General features: G+C 47.7%; 1 protein-coding gene across 1 annotated transcript in view; it reads right to left on the bottom strand.

Annotated features, from left to right (window-relative positions):
• Positions 1 to 10,487: 10,487 nt before the first annotated feature.
• Positions 10,488 to 20,082, bottom strand: part of TTC1 (tetratricopeptide repeat domain 1) — a 46,390-nt gene continuing 36,795 nt past the window's right edge. The window contains exon 8 of the mRNA XM_074960611.1: positions 10,488 to 11,060. Within this exon, the coding sequence (XP_074816712.1) occupies positions 10,924 to 11,060 (137 nt within the window). The 3' untranslated portion in view covers positions 10,488 to 10,923. The remainder of the gene's footprint in view (positions 11,061 to 20,082) is intronic.

Here is a 20,082-nt window from a genome sequence, read left to right as displayed (position 1 = left end):
GTACTAATAACTTCATGACATTGGCGCTCCTCACTGTGGGAGTCATTTGCTTATGCTTCATGGCCATGGAACCCATGAGCATAATTAACCATATCTATTTCACAGAGTTCTACAGATATCATACTGATTAATCCTCACTACGGTAGCACTATAATGAAGGTATAAAAGTAACACCATCCCTACCAATGATGATGTCATGTAGACTCCTGTTTACTGCTCCCTGGAAGCATCAACAAAGTGATGCTTAATGAGGGCAGAGTAGTATGTGTCACAGCTCCTTAATGAACTTCATGATGCAGGCAGATTTTATAAGCACTTCCCAGGTAAATAGTGGGAAGCCGGTATAAAGGGGTACAGTTTCCTCTGAGGGAAAGAGGAAAATGGATTCCATCAAGGCGAGCCTTCAGTCATGCAGGAGGAATTATAGAAAGAGAGGTACTATGGTAAAAGAGAATATTGGATGACCTCCATACTCTCAAATTAGAGGTCTGGTAAACAATGCAGTACCAGAATTGCATTATAGAAATATTCATCCATACCCTCAGATGCAGCCAAGAAACTCACAGGAGAGGGAGGGGGTACAAAGATGGCTTTACATTACCTTTATGCTCTGTGGTCTTGGGCTGGGTTAGTTCCAGTGGTGCCAGCAGTAGGAGGGGCTAGCCATCGGCATATGTGCCCGTGTCTTGGACGGGTACAGAGTTAGGGCAGCTAGCCCCTCCAACCACCACAGCTACACTATTTTTTTGCATACTAGTTTGATCAGAACTAGTGCAAGTTTGTTTTCTCAACCTAGGAATTACATCCCTATCTCCAAGTGCAGACATACCAACAATGGTTAGTTACCCAGCATAGGTTAACAGTCTGGCTCCTGGTGACCCCATGGAGTGGTCAGCCTGGTGATTGCTGAGATACATTAAAGCCATTTCCATGCCCCCTTTTCCTCAGCCATGCCCTCCCCTCCAGCTGTAGGGGATAGTAGCTATTACAGCTGTTCTTTACTTTTGGAGGACCGCGTTTTCCCCTGATTGAAGTGAATAGCCCATCGTTGGTTATGGCAGCTTTAGGGCTGCTTTGCATAGAGCAGTCCTAATGCAGAGGAGAATACGGGCCATTGTTTCCAGAAACCATCTTTTCTCTTTCCATCCTCATTTGGGTGGCAGAGAAATACACGCACTGACAAATGCTAAGTGTGTGAGCGCAAGGAAACTGAGAATGTCAACAGAATTGCAGAGCAGTGTCAGCAGCCCTGCAAGCAGCTGTTGGAATATCAACAGGCCACTGTGAACTTTCATATTAACTGCCACTCCCTCTTTTTTTTTTTCTTGCTCGCTTGTCCTCCCTGAAGTTGTTTTCAAATAGACTTGTCAGTCACCGTCTTCTCACTTATCTCTTCATGCAGGAAGACTGCGTAATAATGACTCTTGAAAGGAAGTGGATGTAGAGATACAACATGCTGCATGGTACAAGAAAAAGGAACAAACTGATTTCCTCTTTTAGACAGAGCACTGGCAGCTATGATACTTCAACTGCTGCCTGCAGCCCTGTTTATAACTCCTTTCTGCGTGCCTCTGTCCCAAGCCCCGGAGTTTCTGTGGTCTTTACTTGTGCTGCAGACTCATAGCCTAAGACAATCTTGAAACACAAGCTGTGGAAATTGCAAAGGGAGCAAGTTGAATGTGTAACAGGAACCATCTATGCTTTTTAGGTTTTGGCAATTCTGAAATTAGGATAAATTTTCAAAGCCAAGGATTAATGGTGGCAATTCTGAAATTGTACCCTTCATCTAAGGCCTCTGACTCCAGCTGAGGGTTCAGGAATTTGATTTTCAAAATGCAGCTAAGTAATTACTGATACCTAGCTGCTGATGTGCCCACTTTTAGGTCAATGCCAGGGCCCCAAGTAATGAGCAGGGAAAGAAGCAGGGACTGTGTAGAATCCATTGTGAAAGAGGAAGAATCCACGCAGAATTAAGGTGAATGCAAGACCTCAGCAATACCAACATTGCTCAGCTGGTTCTGTTACTGATAGGTTCACATAGGAAAGAGAAATGGTACAGACTAAAGGCACCATATATTGGGCCACTGTGCCATGCTTTGATCTCAAAATACAGTTTTCCTGGAAATGTAAGATCACATCAGAAACCATCCATTACCAGCAGTGTCTTGGCTCAGTGACTGATACTACCCCAGGGGGCACAATCCTACTCACATAGGGGCAAGTTCTGATCTGTGAGCTGCAGATGCAGTGGGAGAGGGGAAGGGATGCTGCTTGTATTACGTGTTTTGGGATAGAGGTATACATTTGTATTGTATACAGTGGTCACTGTGAACTTGCAACCTCTCTTCTACGGCTAACTGAATCCACGCTGAGAGAAATGCCAGAACCTAAAATCCCCACGCTGAAATGAGACTGTTTGGACCTTTCTAACCCTAGGTCTAAAAGATGATGCACTGGGAAAAGCTACACTGAGAAAGCATTTAGATAAATAGAATGCAAACATCCCTCCTCCTGCGTGCACACGTGCGTACTCTTTCTCTGCTTTTGGACGACATTTTGCCACTGGGTATCGGTTAGCAGAAGTCTGGGAATGAAATAGGCCTAGATGCTGTACATTCAGAATGCTGTTTTGTGGTTAGCTGCTAGAAAAGCTATCAGCCTCCAGGGCCCTGAATCGACTAGAATCCCCTCTTTCCTGCCCTCTCAGGTGATTGATGGGTCAGTCTGAAGCTACTGTGTTACACTATTAGAGCTACTGCAGATGTAACATATCTTCCAGCATCTAAGGTTCTAGCTACACGGGGCATTTTACATTCTAATCCCAGAAGCCGCTTAGAAAAAAAGACCTTGAACAATGTGTAAATATTTATATCAGATCAACCACCATGGTTAATGCTGGGGATCTGAAAAAGGCTTCCTGTACTGCAGCTGGCTGCTAATAACAAGTCACATTCTTAGTCTGCTGTAGTTTGGGAATCATGTTTATATGGGACTGTTAGTCACTCCAGTCACCTAAAGAAGGGCTGAAGGACTCACCATGATGCAGACAGCAAGAAGTATAAAATGAAATCCGGTTTTCTAGTCCTGCCCAGGAACAGACTGACCTAATAGTCTTAGTGGAGCTAAAAAAGGTAAAACCTATTTCAAGCCCCCAAGCCACATGTTCAGTTGAATGAGTATCCGCTTTCTAAATTCTCTCTCAAGGAGCCAATTGCTAGAGAGAGAGAAAACTGAAGTATGGATATCCGATGTTGAGTCTCAATTGAAAATGGTCACAGTTATAGTTGGGAAGATTACCCACCAAACACACACAATTAGAAGTGAGAGGTTAACAGTTTTCAGCTGTTTTAAGTGTTTAATACACAGGTTTTGCTTTGTCAAGATAGGCTATAATGACTCTGATGGCTTAAAGCCCCACAAGCCTAGAACCTGACAATTTACTGTGTCTCGAGAAGCTGTTTTCTTGACAAACCCACAACTAGTCATACTCCCTGGCAAGTACACCCTTTGGAGTAGAGGGCTGCACACACAAAGAATTCAACATGAACAAGGAAGTCAACGTTGGGCTTATTCCAAAACACATGCAAAGCAACTGAATGACCCATGTATTAATGCTGCACATTAAATACACCTGTGCTAATTTCACCTACTGTTCAAAAGTTAGCACTTTAATGTAATTGGTTCTCAGCTGCAGAAGCCAGCAATCAAACTCAGTTATCAGAACAATCTCTTAAGGCTGGTGTAGCTAATTAAAAGCTTGGGGATGTGTGCACTGTGCAGTTTTTCCTTCCTGTATTGTTATGTTAGAGCTAATTAGCAAAACCTCATTGAAGGTCTGTTCTGTCTGGGAAGAATGCTTTGGACCCAGAGCTCACCTCAACCAGTGAGAAACTGGTGTAACTCTAATGGCAATAGTTATTCCCAATTTACTACCATATGAGAGGAGAATCAGGCCCTTAATCTCATAGGCCCAGATCATTAAAGGTAGTGAGGTGTTGCTCCACTCACTGTTGCAATATCTAACTGGTTAGGTTGTCTGCCACTCAGTGGAATTTTCAGCCCTAAGCTAAATGCCCAGGCTCCCCATAAATTGTATGGGGATAATTAAGTACCTAGAAAAGGGATTTTCAGAAGGTGGGTCAGCTGCCTAAAACTAGTCAGGAATGAAATGCCACAGCAAGAGGAGAGGGGTGTGGGCACCTAAACAGCTGACCTGGTGCACCTGGCTGACAGGTCAGAGACAGGCACCTCCCTCACTTAAGAACTTTAGCCATGAACCCTTGCCAGGAGTTGGGCACCTAAGCCCTAGGAACTAAAAGTTGTCTCTTGCTGGATAGCTCTTCCCCACATGGACTTGTGCCCTGTGCAGCTGGGGTGTGGGTGTTCTGCTCCCCGTCCACCTACTGATGGTTTACCTCCAGCCCTCCCACTGTTGGGGCTGGCACGTAACATGTGCTAGGCTTGCTCAGAGCATACCTCTGGAAATGGGCCCAGTGGACGGTGAGATTGTCAAATTAAGCGAGGGGGAATGCCTGGCTGCTGCGGTGCCTCTGAGGGTTTGACTGGAGCTGTGGCTCTGAGCAGTTTGTTAGCTGTGGTCTTGGCCTCAGCATTTAACCAGCATTGCAAATACGAACTCATGGGGACATTGGTGCCAACCAAGTTAGACAGCAGTTGAGCAGCAGCTTTGAAAATGTCAGTACCTTACTGGCAGACTTGTCACCTAACAGACAGTAGGCATAGATGTACTTTTAAGGATCTAAGCCTTTGTGTCTCTGCTTCCTTACCTCTGAAATGTGGATGCTGCTTATAGCACCTACTTCATGCAGTGGTGCTTCACTAATGTAAATTAATTATCAGCCATGTGTGTATGATGGAAGTACAGCTAAGCTGCCTGCCCCTTAGCGCAGTGTCCAGCGTCTAATAGCCAGATCCTCAGACGGTGCAGACTGACAGTTTCATTGGTCAGTAGAGCTCCTCTGATTTACAGCAGTTGAGGATGGGCTTTAGTGGAGTGCTGCCTGGGCCATTTAATCAGGACAGGGTGGTACAGCCTCTGTGATGCAGGCTGGGCCCTGTGGTGCACAGGTGTTCACAAAGCAGCCCAGCTGTGTGCTAAAGGGCAGCGTGTCCAGGGCCGGGGTTGCCGGCTGGCCCCACGCAGCAGCGGTCAGGGCCGCCGCACGGCAGCATCCACATAGCAAGGGTTGGGTCTGCCACTGGCCCCACACAACTGGGTCCGGCTTCAGGGCTGGGGTCAGGGCTGCCAGCCAGCCCTGCACAACAGGGTCCAAGTTCCCTGCCACCAGAGCTCTGCTCCTGGCCCCACTGTGTGGAGGGGTCTCCAGGATGGGGGCACTGGGCATAGTGGTATGGGGTTGGGGGCATGCTGTGGTTCTCAACCTGTGGCCCAGGTAACACATTGTGGGCAATGATTAATAGGTTGAGAACCACTGCTCTAGGGTGCACAGTTTGTTCACACGAAGGGGCAGTGGGTAGTAGGGTAAAAAGGGTAAGGGGGGAGATTGATGGAAAGCTGTTTCACAGGCTGGGCTTTAAAACACTAAGGGGTGCCCTGCATTAGGGCAGTCAGATGGAAGTGTTTGTGTCTCCAGCCTATAAATGCACTGGAGCCTCAGCAAGACAGGAGGAGTTTGAATAGGGCAGTCCTACTCCATCAGAAGGGAGAAAGGAGATAAGAATATGGAATGGAAGGGGGGGGCAGCATCACTAGGTTCATAAGTGAGAAGGACCCAGTTAAATGCATCCCTTCTCTCTTCCTTTGTCAAGACTCTGGGAGGCATGAAGGAACCAACTAGGTTAGAACTGGAGAAGAGGACTGAGCAAAGCCCCCATGCTTGCAGACTGTCTATTTATCAGGCTGAGATTAACAATCATTTTGTGCCAGGGTTGGCTGGGAGCTTACTATGCTGGAATTCTCTCCCACCTTGAGCTGCACAACCTGGTGCTACAGTTTTGAGGGATTAGGAGGGGGAACTTCTTAAGGCATTGAGAGCCCCTCTAGTTTTCTACATTAAGCTACAATGGAGGTGCTCTTTAAATTGGAATGAACACATTTTGATAAAAAGTGTTGTACGGCCTGCTATGAAGTGGTTTGCACAGTTGTCTCCAGGGTGTACAGAAGGCTCGCCAAATGGTGCCTTTTCCCCTGGTTAAATGGGATTACAGAGTATTTCTCAAAGAACTCACATACAGTTTAAAGCCCCTCCAAAGATTAACTATTAAATTAATTTAGAAAGCCCAATGTGCCTTTCAGTACAGTATCAGTCACCAGCCCCACACAGAATGGGAGACTTGGGAATGGTGTGCTATCTTCATGGAGCAAAAGTTAGAGATGTACCTGCAAGATTGGGCAGGATCATGCAGTCATCTGGCAAGTCTCCACGGCTGATGATACAAATTAGAATTTATGATGCATCATCACACAGAACTACACAAATGATAGATTACTGAAGTTGTCTTGAAAGAGAGCTAAAGAGGAGGAAAGTCCAAGCGATCTTGGATTCTTCTGGCCTATGCGTGAAAGGCAGAAAATACTGAAGGGGAACCACTGGCTGTGCAACTGGTGTGAAGCTGAAGGTTTTGAGGAACACTGGGACACATTCCAGTGGGAGGGGAGGGTGTATGAAGGGGATGGCTTGCATCTCAGAGATGGGCAAGGGGGAGTTAATCATCTCAGTTGGAGACTAGCTGGAGCACCCAGGTGGCCATTAACTAGCCTTGCAAGGGAAGGGAGCTAAGACAACAAATGCAGCTCAAACTCAGCATACTGTAAACAAACTGAACTGACATGGCAAAGAATGTGAAGTGACAAAAATTTTCAGTTTCCTGTATACCTATGCTCAGAGCCTGGTAACAAGCAAGAGGAAATGGAAATTCTCACTCATGAGAAGACAATTAATATAATTGGCATCACTCAAACCCGGATGGACAAGTCACATGATTGGAACATTAAAGTTATAGAGCTTGTTCTAGGTTAGAAGGGGAGGGTGGCACTACATTAATACAGTTAGTAGTTTTATTTAGTTATCAATAACTTGAACCACAGCATCTTGATTGTAGGTGGATCAACATGTGACTACAAAGGTCAGGAAGAAGTAGTGGCTGTGGCCTGTTACAGACCACAGAATCAAACCAGAGACCAGGATGAATTACTATTTAAACATTTGTCTAATGGTGGGAAGAAAAATTGTGTTATGGGGGGATTTCAAATTTGGCAGATGTATGTGGGAGGTGTCATGCAGGCAGTAGTAAAATGTCCAACTTCCTAACACTTTAAATAATTTTCTCACACAAAATATTGCACCTGAGCGAAACACCAGATAACTATTTTACACCTCATTATGATAGAAAAAGGGCAGCCACCAACTTCCAGTCCAGTGATTATTGCATCTAAACACCAGTGAGCCTCATGTTCAGTATCAGCAACCAGCGGACAGTCCCACCCACTGCTTCAAAAGGGAAAGTTTTTCAAAACTGAGGAAAATTATGAACAAAATTGATTGGGAAGAATAAACTGAAACAGAAAAATGTGATTGAAAACTGGGAGTTCTTTAAAAAATTGAAGTTCTTTATTAGATGACCAAAAAGCCATAATTTCACAATCAAGAAAGAGGATAACTTTGGCTAAGAGCCCATCCTGCTCCAGTGGTAACAGCAGCAATTAGAAATAAAAAAGCAATACATAAGAAATGAAAACAAGGGGGAGAATAGACAGAAATATAAATGAGAAGTTGTGAACTATAGAAAATTGATAAGGTGTGAAGCTAAAGACCTCTGGGGGAAAAATCCATAGCTGGCAGGGTTAAGGACAAGAAATATATTAGGGGCAAAATAAATCCTAGAAATGGTAGAGGCCTAGTTACAGCAAGAGATGATAAAATTAAAAGGCAGAAGTGTTCAATAAATTTCTGTTCTGTATTTAGAAAGAAGTAGGACAATGTTTTTGTGTCTCATAAGGATGAAGTACTTTCCAGTCTATTGGTACTCAGGTGGATAAAAACAACATCCACTAGTGCTAAACATTTTTAAAATCAGCAGGCCTGATAACTTGCAAGCAGGAGTCTTAAAAGAGTTGGCTGAGGAGATTTCTGGCCCGCAGGTGTTAATTTTTAATAGATCTTGGCATACCAGTGAAATTTCAGAAGATTGGAAGAGCGCTAATGTTGTGCCAATATTCAGAAAGAACAAGTGGGATGACCCCAGGAAGTATAAGCCAGTTGTCTGGGATTGATGTCAGGCTAAAATAATGGAAAAGCTGATAGGGGATTCCATCAATATAGCATTAAAGGACAGGAATATAATTAATGCCAGTCAACATGGTTTTATGGAAAATAGGTCTTGTCCAACAAACCTGATGTCATTCTTCACATTTACAGTCCTTTGTGGAAGTCATTTAAATACCTACATACTGCAACTTACATTTTAAAAGCTTATTCTGTGTTCCACGAGTTCATGGTGATTGTGCACTTGCAAAAAACAAAACTAGTAGTATCAGGTAGTCGTTCAAGGTTTTTTTTGTTTTGTTTGTTTGTTTTTTTAAACTTTGTTCTGTAAGGTAAATAATTTCCCCTCATGCATGTAAAATATTTGCAACCCTTTAAAAATCTGAAGCAGGAATATAATGCAGAAAGAAATCTACCCCTTAAATAGTTTGTAAGACAAGGCATCAGGCTGTTAAATCACTGACTGTGCCTTTACACATCCGATTTACATTTGTGAGCACCAGTGCTATTTGTTGATTAATCAGCCAGTCAAGAAAAAAGGTAAAAATGTCAAATGTCCAGAATCAGTTTGGAATGCTCCAGTTTAAAAGTCTACTTTATATTTACAAAAGGTTTGTTATTTTTCCCTCTGAAGTGGTAGTAGACTGAAACCTCAGGGTGCAAACCTCAGCTCCATCACGTCCTCTTTGCATTGCTTTGCTAGTGCAAAGAGGCTGTCAATCTTGTTTACACAACTAGCAGAGGAATCCCCTGTTGTAGGCAGAATCTCCAGGTGACAAAACCAGCATAGCAGGTTCTGACATCCCCCTCAACTCTGGCAAACTGCTCTTTGGGGCTGTTGCAGCCAAGCTATAGTTAAAAGCAGCCCTATGGCTGCTCTCAATTACACCAGGATCAACCAGTCTCTTCAGAGCTCCTCCACCTCTGCTGTATCTAACAGAGACTGGGCAGAGGACTGAGCCTTCTGTGAGAAATAAAACCCCATTCCACTAGCGCAATTCATGACTAATGTCTAAACACATGGAAATCCTAGCGGCTTTTCTGTTGTTAAGTGAAGTGACACTTTAATTATGCACAAGAACTTAAAGTCCGCACAGGCCTCAATGTGAACCAGGGTCTTTTCCATTGACAGTTTAGTCCCCATGGACTTCATACACAGTGACTGCAGATGTGAGGTAGTTTGCAACAGATGCTATATAGACAGCATGTACCAGGTAGCCAGAGACAAAAACTAGCCCATGAACTTTGCATGGCAGCCGGACAACTTTTATGAATAGCTAAGCAAAATCCAAATCTTCCCAAACACAAGGAAATCAGCAGCACTTCAAAACCCAACAATAAAAGCTAGGAAATAGCTTGAGGGACTGCCCCCCTTCCGGCACATCACTGGAAATGGGGCTCAAGATATGTGAGTTCTAAAGTAATCTATGGTGACAGGAAGCTGAAGTCAAGTGCACGCAGCTAAAAAGTTTCAGGAATAAGTTAAAGGAGAGAACTGAAAATGAGTAAACAGCTATTGCTCAGTTATTAATTTTAAATAAGTGATATTTTCAAATCAATGGTAATTTAAAAGCTGCATCAAGGTTTTGGCCTTACTATTATAAAACTGGGTCAAAACAGAAAAAAATATGCTTAGCTACAAGCTAGCAAAAATACCACAACCCTATCCCAATTCAAACCCCACAATATTTGACTAGTACATCTGCGGAGATATTTTAAACCTTTCCTAGATTCAGAGACTCCAATACAGCTTGAAGACATTTTTGCAATCACTTTAACATCACTGATATTTGCATCTCATTATCCTAGCACCAGAAAGCACACAACGTGTACTGAACCAGGTAGGTGAATTTTACTGACCTCATAGTAAAAGTTAACACACCAAAAATATTAAGGCAGTTTGCATGTAGCTTCCAACTAGTCTCCCGAGAGTATCAAGATAAAGTAGAGAACTGGTGCCAAGTTGCCCAAGAAAAAATTAATGACAAACTCTATAAGACAATGTTAAGATTAAAAGCCTTGCAATTTTTTTTTAAACCAGTGTCTTGCAAATTTGCTTTCCTATTTTTAGGTTACTTATGTTCATATTCATTTAAAAATTTGAAGGTTACCTTTGGTGAGAGGCCAAAATACAGGACAAAAATCACAAATCAGCCCAACAGAAACATCAAGCCTTTATTATAATGAAGATAAATTATGCCACAGAGGTCAGCTTGCTTCCATGGCCACCGCCTGGGACACCCACTGCCTAAGTGGAGAGAAGCACTTCTGATAGATTCACTAACACCACAAGACACCCATGAGACACACCTGTAACTTGGGCTACAGGCATCTGAGCATTTTGATCCAACTGAATTGCTTGCTAGACTGATGTTGCTGAGAGTGAATGGGCCAGGGTAACCAACTTCCTTATTAGGGAAGACAAATAATGCACTTGAAAAAAAACCCTACTCTGGGCATAAAGCTGTCACTGCAAAAGGGAAATCAAACGACTTGCTTTTTCATCCACATTTTAAACATTTCACCAAAGTGGAAATGTTTACCCTCAAGTCTATTTTCATTTGGATAAAGTGATTTTACATGTTAAATGATTGCTGAACCCTTTTATTGGTAGTTGCAAGCATGGTGTCACAAAGCTTAAAAGCCAGCTTTTTAATAGAAGCAGGCCTAGCTCATGCTATCTGTTGTTGTTGTTTGGATTTTGAACAAAGTTGATGGAGTATGAGCCAGTTGAGGAATCCTGTTTGACCTGGAAATTTTCTGTCGACAGGCCAAAGGGTCGAAGAACCAAGTTCCCAAGATCTTTCAGCTTACCTGAAATGCAAAATTTAAAAATATATTAAACATATAACTCCAGCCTGTGTGTATAGGTGGGTTGAAAGATACTGAATTATCCATAGCTCCACAGGCTGGTTATACTATTTGAGACAGATGCAGTAGAAATCTCCACAGCCCATTCAATCCTTAGCCTTTGAGACCAATATTTTTTCCAATTATTGAGACGCAGTAACTTGTCCACTAGGAACTAAAAACAGACCAGCAAGCCATTGCACACTGTGTCCCGAAAAGCCTGATTCTCAGACACTAGAGCCATGGGGATTATATTTGAACTGGCTGCCTAGAAGTGTCTCTGTTTTCCCTTACCAATCGTCAAGGCAAGAAATTACTTAAGACAGCAACAGCGAAGTGCTGCTCTCTCCCCAGCACTTCTATGTGGATTTAACTCTGATAACTGCACCATTTGTTGTTCCATTTCTGATCATTCTGAAAATTCTCAATTCCCACCTGGCTGTCAATTGAAACATCTTCAGTTTAGAAACAAGCTACATAAAACATTCATTTAACTTTATAACTAACCCCAGAGTGCACATAAATCAGTAAAACTGTGTAAATATACCCTTCTCAAAAACAGGTTTTGACAGTTCTCTCATTAGCTGGTAAACAGTGTAATTCCCTTGACTGGATTATGTTACACAGTGTTACTATAGTTAAATTATCCCTCTGGCCAATTAAGGAGCAGTATTAAAGGATTTTGAAGAGAGTTCAATCCAGTCCTATTCTAACAAAGAAAATGGCCACAATCAGAGGCCAATAGGGCAATGGAAGGCATAGTAAAGCTCAGAAGAGTTAATAAGGATCCTCAGATTTCCAAAAGGAACAGCCACAGATTTCAAACTCATATTTACTCCCTATCTGTGAACGATGATAAAAATGTACATGTTGCTAGATGAGTATAGCCACGTGTAATGAACGAACAAAGAAAAGGGAACCTGGTCTGTACATACAAATATATTTGCACATGCAGACTAAGAATTTAAGTTTCAGTGTATAACCATTTACTGATCATTTTGTCTGTAAAAGCCTGGTATTTGAGCACATAAGTAAGGACACGTAATTGCATTCCCATTGTTGAAAGTAAGGCCCTCTGAAGCCAACTTTAAAAACAGACAGACAGACAAAACTAACGCCACCAGCTACTGTAAACTGCAGTTCAGGTTGTATAACAGTAGTGTAACAGGTATTATATTTGATATCAAAGTTAATACAAACTAGGGGTTTCTCCTATTTAGTACTAATTTTTCAAGAATTAATATGTTTTGACTTCAGATTTCTGAAACTATTAGTATAACTGGCACCTCAGAAAGGTGGAGAAGGTGTTTAAGGGCTTGATAGTATCTCCTGAAAGTTTTCTTTATAGACAACAGGTAAAATCAGCCCCCCCCCCGAAAAAGATTAAATTAAACAGACAGAAGGGAACAACAATACCCAATACTGGCCTAGTAACACCAGGCAGAGCCACTGGAATGAGGCTCAGACAGCTGCAGGATCAGCAGTAAGCCAGGCAGTTGATGTAGAAAGCTGGTTGGCTTTGAAGGAGATAAGAGGGCAAAGTCTATGCTGAATGATAAATGCAGACTGCTCCCCAGATAGCAAACAAGTTAAGTTGGAAGCCAGCGCTGGGTTTGGAGTAAAAGTCTACTTACGGGTTTTCTATCACTACATCCAATCATTATCCGCAGGGCTTTCCAAACAGACAATGGAAAGTATTTCAGGGAAAACAATAGTAGGTGGTGGAATAAAGAGCTGGGAAAAGAACCACTAATCCTGTTTTTATTCATGATCTTGTATTTAAGAAACTTACAAATACTGCCCCCACCACTACAGAAAGGGGAACAAGCCTCTGCTTCTTAACATGTCCTGGAAAAACATCTTCTGCACCAGCTCCTTACTTTTCCCAAGCAGTGTAACCCTCATCTCTGCCACTTAAAAAGTTCCTCACAACAATGTGCAGGACTTTGCCCAATAGTTAGAGCTTTACTGTTGAGACTGATTGTTACAGTGAAGCAATAACTTCACAGAGCGCAGAGTCTGGCACCTAATGCATTTAGCATTTGTCAAATCATCACATTAAAGGAGCCCATGATAGTGAACTGTGCCTTGTCTGAGAAATATTACTTTGTCTTTGAATTTCCTAGGTTCTAACTTTAACTCTAATTCTTGGAAGGTAACGCACGCTCCACAAATACGCAACTGCAACCTTAACTTTCGCATAACACAGGTGAGTGTGTGGGGTGCTTGGACATTTCTTAAACATACTTAAATATATCCCTTGCATCAAGGATGTGCAAGCTAGTCTGAAACAAGCTATTCTTATGCTACACATTGCTAATAAGCAGCAAAGAGAAAGCTGATAGCACTTTCAATCACAGCTCTCAGTTGGAGTTCAACTCCAGCACATTGTTTCAAGAAGTCAGTAGCAATAAACTACAAAGGCACTAATGTAACTACCGGTGAATATAGAGCTCTGCAGGAGAGTACCCTGAGTAATTTCTGGAAACTCTTCAGATCTTCTTTCAGTTTCAGTGAAAATGAAAGTTACCACCACTGGTCTTGTCACACTATCCCACTGACAATATCTGTCAGCAACCACAATGGTTTATTACTGTCTGTTTATCACAGTCTGTTTAAGCAGGCTTACATACATAAGCATAGACTCTTCTAGATATATTTTGTTTAGCACGCTGCAAGTCAAGAGATCAGGTACAGATTTTACAAGGAGAGGCATCAAAATAAGAACCTACACAGACACCAAAATTATTCTCTCACTATAACTTAAGAAAAAACGGTTACTTACTTTCTCGTAACTGTTGTTCTTCGAGATGTGTTGTTCACGTCCATTCCACATTAGGTGTGCGCACGCCGTGTGCATGAGTGTCGGAAACTTTTTCCCTTAGTGGTTCCTGGTGGGCCAGCGGGGCCCCCCCGAGTGGCGCCACTGCGCCGTGCATATATACCCCTGCCGGCCCGACCCCCTCCAGGTCCTTCTTGCTGGCGACTGCGACAGAGGCGTAGGAGGGTGGGTGGTGGAATGGACGTGAACACCATATCTCGAAGAACAACAGTTACGAGAAAGTAAGTAACCGTTTTTTCTTCTTCGAGTGCTTGTTCACGTCCATTCCACATTAGGTGAATCACAAACTTACCTCTGGAGGAGGGTAGGAGTCATGGAACAACTGCTCGGAGGACCGCTCTGCCAACTGCCGCGTCCCTCTCTGGCCTGCTGGTTGACCGCGTAGCGGGTCGTGAAAGTGTGCACCGAGGACCAGGTGGCTGCTCTGCAGATCTCCTGGATCAGGACCTGATGGAAGTCGCTTGCACCCTGGTCGAGTGGGCCATGACCGCTGGGGCTGGAACACCTGCGAGCTCAGAGCACGCCCGGATGCAGCTTGCAATCCAAGATGAAATCTGCTGTGCCGACACTGGGAGGCCTTTCATCCTCTCGGCTACAGCCACAAACAGCTGCGCAGATTTGTGAAAGGGCTTGGTGCGCTCCAAATAGAAGGCCAGTGCTCAACGCACATCCAGGGTGTGCAAGCTGCGGTGACTCAGGTCCGTATGGGGTTTCGGGAAGAACACTGGCAGACAAATGTCCTGGCCCAAATGGAATTGGGAGGCCACCTTAGGGAGGAACTTGGGGTGCGGCCGGAGCTGCACCTTGTCCTTGTGAAATACTGTATACGGTGGCTCAGAGGTGAGGGCCCTCAGTTCGGACACCCTTCTGGCCGAGGTAATGGCAACCAGAAATGCCACCTTCCAGGAAAGGTGGAGGAGAGAACAGGTAGCGAGGGGCTCGAAAGGGGGTCCCATGAGTTTAGAGAGGACCAGGTTAAGGTTCCATGGAGGAACTGCGGGGCGGGAGTACGGGAACACCCTCTCCAACCCTTTAAGGAACTGTCCCACCATTGGGTGGGAAAACACCGAGCCCCCTGAGAACTCCGGATGGAAGGCGAAGACGGCTGCCAGGTGCATTCTAAGTGAGGACGGGGCCAGCCCCTGCTGCTTGAGGTGCAGGAGGTTCTTGAGAATGGCTTGCACTGGGGCCTGGCACGGCTGCACCTGTCGGGGCTCACACCAACAGGAGAACCTTTTCCACTTGGCCATATAGGTAGCCCTGGTAGAGGGTTTCCTACTGCCAAGCAGAATCTGCTGCACAGGACGGGAGCACTGGCTCTCCAAGGCATTTAGCCACAGAGCTTCCACGCCATCAGGTGTAGTGACTGCAGGTCAGGGTGGAGAAGCTGCCCACCATCCTGCATGATGAGGTCCTGGTGTAGGGGCAGGACTACCGGGGCCTCCACAGACAACTCTAGGAGCATTGTGTACCAGTGCTGGAGAGGCCACGCCAGGGCGATGAGGACCACGGCCACCCTGTCCCTGCGTACCTTGAGCAGGACCTTGTGTACCAAGAGCAGCGGGGGAAACGCATACAACAAGCCCCCTCCGCACGGGATTGCAAACGCGGCTGCGACCGAGCCCGGGCTGTGGCCCTGGAATGAGCAGAACCATGGGCACTGGGTGTTGTCCCTGGTGGCAAACAGGTCTACCCGGGGAAACCCCCACCTGTGGAAGAGCGAAAGCATGACATCCGCTCTGAGTGTCCACTCGTGCATGCGATACGATCTGCTGAGGTAGTCCGCCAGCTTGTTTCGCACCCCCGGGAGATAGGACGCCTTGAGGAGAATGGCGTAGGCTATACAAAAGTCCCAGAGGAGGAGAGCCTCATGAAGAGCAGCGAGGAACAGGCCCCGCCCTGCTTGTTTATATAAAACATGGCAGTAGTGTTGTCTGTCAGAACTGTCACGCTGTGACCACTCAGAGTGGCGTGAAAGGTCTGGCAGGCGAGACGAACCGCCCTGAGCTCCTTCACACTGATATGGAGCGACAGCTGTGCTCCGGACCACAACCCCTGCGTCATGAGGTCCCCCAGGTGAGCCCCCCACCTGTGGTCTGACACATCCGTCACCAGCGTCAGGTCCGGCTGTGGGGCGGCAAAGGGGATGCCTTCGCAAACCACAGGCTGGGACTGCCACCACCAGCAGGGAGTTCAGCACGTCCCTAGGGGCTGTCACTACCAAGTCCAGGGGGTCCCTGCCTGGGTGGTACACCCAAGCGAGCCACGCCTGCAGAGTCCTGAGTCTCAGTCTGGCATGCCTGACCACGTGCGTGCATGCTGCCATGTGGCCCAGCAGCCGCAGGCAGCACCTGGCCATTGTCATTGGAAACTGGCGCAGGGAGGCCACCACTTGCTGGATAGCCCAGAATCGGGATAGTGGAACGCTTGCCCTGGCCTGCACCGTGTCCAGGACCACCCCTATGAATTCCACTCTCTGCGTGGGTACGAGCGTGGACTTGGGGACGTTGACCAGGAGCCCCAGCTCGAGGAACAATCTCAGGGCTACCTCCACATGGCCCTGCACTTCCGCCTAGGATCGGCCCACCAGGAGCCAGTCGTCGAGGTACGGGTACACCCTGATTCTCTGCCTCCGTAAGAAGGCCGCCACCACTGCCATGCACTTCATGAACACCCTTGGGGCCGTGGCTAGACTGGTAATGTTTTTGGCCCATGGTGAAGCGTAGGAACCGCCGATGCGCTGGGTGGATGGCGATATGAAAGTACGCATCCTTCATGTCGAGGGCAGTGTACCAGTCCCCCGGATCCAAGGAAGGGATGATGGTGCCCAGAGAGACCATGAGGAACCGGGCCTTGACCAGGAACTTGTTGAGCCCGCGCAGGTCTAGGATGGGGCGAAGGCCCCTTTGGCCTTGGGGATGAGGACGTACCGGGAGTAGAACCCCTTCCCCCATAGGCTGTGCGGCACCACCTCTACCACCCCCGCCTCTAGCAGCGAGCGGACTTCCTTCTCTAGGAGATGCTTGTGAGAGGGGTCCCTGAAGAGGGATGGGGAAGGGAGGTGGGCGAACTGCAGCGAGTACCCGTTCCGCACCGTGCGTAAGACCCAACGGTCTGACGTAATGGTGGACCACGCACGGGAGAAACGGGAAAGGTGGTTCAGGAAACAAAGGGACAGATCCAGTGACTGGTCTGGTACGCTGTCCTCGGGTGCACCTTCAAAAGCCTGGCTTAGTGCCCGGCTGGGGTTTGTGCTGGCTTGGTTCTGGCCCGACGCATTATTGTTACTATTGTTGTTGCACTGTCGCCTGTTATCCCCGCCTCGCCTACAGTAAGGCTCATGCCTATGGCCAGGCTGGTAGTGGCGTTGAGGGGGAGGCTGCGGCTTAAAGGGCTTCCTCTGGGTCGCCAGGGAGTGCATACCCAGCGACTTAAGCGTAGCTCGCGAGTCCTTGAGGCTGTGCAGCCTCGTGTCTGTCTGGTCCAAGAAGAGCCTGGACCCTTCAAAGGGGAGGTCCTGGAGTGTATTCTGGACCTCGGGCAGCAGGCCTGATTCCTGGAGCCACGCTGAGAGCCTCATGACCACCCCTGATGTGACTGTTCTAGCCACCGTGTCTGCCGAATCCAGGGAGGCCTGGAGAGAGGTCTTGGCTACTGCCTTGCCCTCATCCACCAGGGCCATGAACTCCTGTTGGAAACCTTGGGGGAGGGTGTCTTTAAACTTCCCCACCGCGGCCCAGGAGTTGAAATTGTGCCTGTTGAGGATGGCCTGCTGGTTCACAATCCTCAACTGAAGGCCCCCAGATGAATACACCTTTCTGCCAAAAAGGTCCAGGCGTTTCGTCTCCTTCGCCTTAGGGGCCAGGGCCTGCTGTCCATGGCGCTCTCGTTTACTGCTGAGACCACTAGGGAGCATGGACTCGGGTGGCAGAACAGGAACTCATAGCCCTTAGAAGGGGCAAAGTATTTATGCTCCACCTCTTGGCCGTTGGGAGCACTGGAGGCCAGGGCCTGCCATATAGTCTTATAGTTGGACTGAATGGTCTTAATGAGCGGGAGCGCTATTCTGGATGGACCTTCGGGGCTCAAAATGTCCACCATGGGGTCCTCCTGCTCAACCGTCTCCTCGGCCTGCAACCCCAAGTTCTGAGCGACCCTGCGCAGCAATTCCTGGTGGGCTCTATGGTCTAACGGTGGAGGTCCGAACACCTCTGTACCCGCCACTGCCTCATCTGGGGAAGACGAGGAGGTTAGCGGCTGCTTGACCCCCTCCGGTTGGTCCTCCTGCTCCCCTTCTCCCATGGGAGGGGCCTCCGGCTCAGGCTGGGGCGGGAGTCCATGGGACAGCACCGGACTCGGTGCCGGTTTCTCCCATTTATCCTGGGGGGATGCTGGAGGCCTGGAAACTGTAGCCTCCAGCACTGTCTGCCATCGGGTGCGGGGACCGGGACCGCTGCACCGAGTAACTTGCCCTGGACGGGGCCCGTTGGCGCTCCTGATAGGCCCAGGGCGTCCAGAAGGGCCAATGGCCTGGCGGCCCCCATTGCAGTTGCCAGCCCACCTGAGGGTCCCTGCTGTCTGGGGCCTGGTGCAGGTAGCTATAGCGGCTGGAATCGGCGCCGGACTGCGGCGATGCCGATCACGAAGGCCATGGCGGTGCCAATGATCTGCACGGGCGGGAGAACGAGCGGCTTCTGGTGGAGCGGAAGCGGTACCGGTATCCCCAGGGCTGGGACCGGGAGTGGGACTGGCATTCCCTGGACCATCTGCAGGAGTCCTCTGGCGAGGGCTGTCTCAACTCCTCCTGGTGCTGGTCTCTGGGTGGTGCCAGAAAGCGGCATGCCCTTTCCGGTGCTTCCTCACGCCGACCCACTGCCAGTGCCCCAACCTCCTTCTGGGCCACTGGCAACTGTGAGTCCGCGGAGTCGGAGCTCGACCGGGACCAACTCCGGGAGAGGCACCGGGACGGTGTCCTCAAGTGGCACACCATTGCTGGCTTACCCCTTGATGGCACCCGGGGCACGGGTGCCGGAGGGTTCTCCCCATATGGGAGGGGGCTTGCCTCCGACAGCTCGATGAGGTCTTTTGCAGCCTCAAAAGGTGCCAGGCGTAGAGGGCTGATCTGTTATGCCCTCGAGCCCATTCTCTGCACTGAGGTCACTTAGGTCTGGGCTTGGTGGGGCTTGTGCTGCCGGTAACACCGGTGTCAGAGCCGGTACCGCGGCCTTCCTGTTCTTATCAGCGCTCGGTGCCTTGGAAGGTGCCGGCCTCCTGTGCAGGGAATGACAGCACATTCCTTTTGGCTGTGCCAGGGCCTAGCCTGGCGCTCTGGGGCCGACAGTTTACGGTGCTTAGCCAGTGCCGGGTCTCTCAACGGCTCAGGGGCACTACGCACCGAGGAAGCCTGAGCCGGTGTTGGGCGCTCCGGGCCCGGCGGCTGCAATGCGGCCTCCATCAACAGCTGCTTTAGACGAAAGTCTCTTTCTTTCCTTGTTCTTAGCTTAAACACCTTGCAAATCCGACACCGTTCAGTTTGATGTCTGTCCCCCAGGCAATGTAGACATGAGTCGTGGGGGTCACTAACTGGCATAGGTTTGCGGCACATGGCGCAAGCCTTGAAGTTGTGGGCCTGCGGCATGCCCCGCAGCCTGGGGCGGGTGCTGGAAGCCTCCAAGCACCTAATGACTTAAGTGTCCACAATAGGTATGTTAACGAACTGATAACAGCTACTCTAAAGGCTAGGGGACTGCTCTTCTATGAGAGAGAGAGAGAGAGAGAGAGGTTGTTCCAACGCCACCACGGACGGTAAGAAGGACCTGGAGGGGGTCGGGCCAGCAGGGGTATATATGCACGGCGCAGTGGCGTCACTCGGGGGGCTCCGCTGGGAGCTGCTAAGTGAAAAAGTTTCCGACGCTCGTGCACGCGGCGCGCACACACCCAATGTGGAATGGACGTGAACAAGCACTCGAAGAAGAACTATTGTACCAATTCATAGATTATGAACCCAGAAGGGACTATTGTGACCATGTAGCCTGGCTTCCTGTACAACACAGGCCACAGAACTTCCCTGAATTAATTTCTGTTTGAACTAGAACATCTCTTTGTTATATCTTTGTCTGCTAGAACGAAGAGCAAATTTTGGTT

This window comes from Natator depressus, chromosome 8 (genome assembly GCF_965152275.1).
Source record: "Natator depressus isolate rNatDep1 chromosome 8, rNatDep2.hap1, whole genome shotgun sequence".
Lineage (NCBI taxonomy): Eukaryota > Metazoa > Chordata > Testudines > Cheloniidae > Natator > Natator depressus.
The sequence above is the reverse complement of the archived record's forward strand: the minus strand, read 5'-3'. Positions and strand labels throughout refer to the sequence as shown.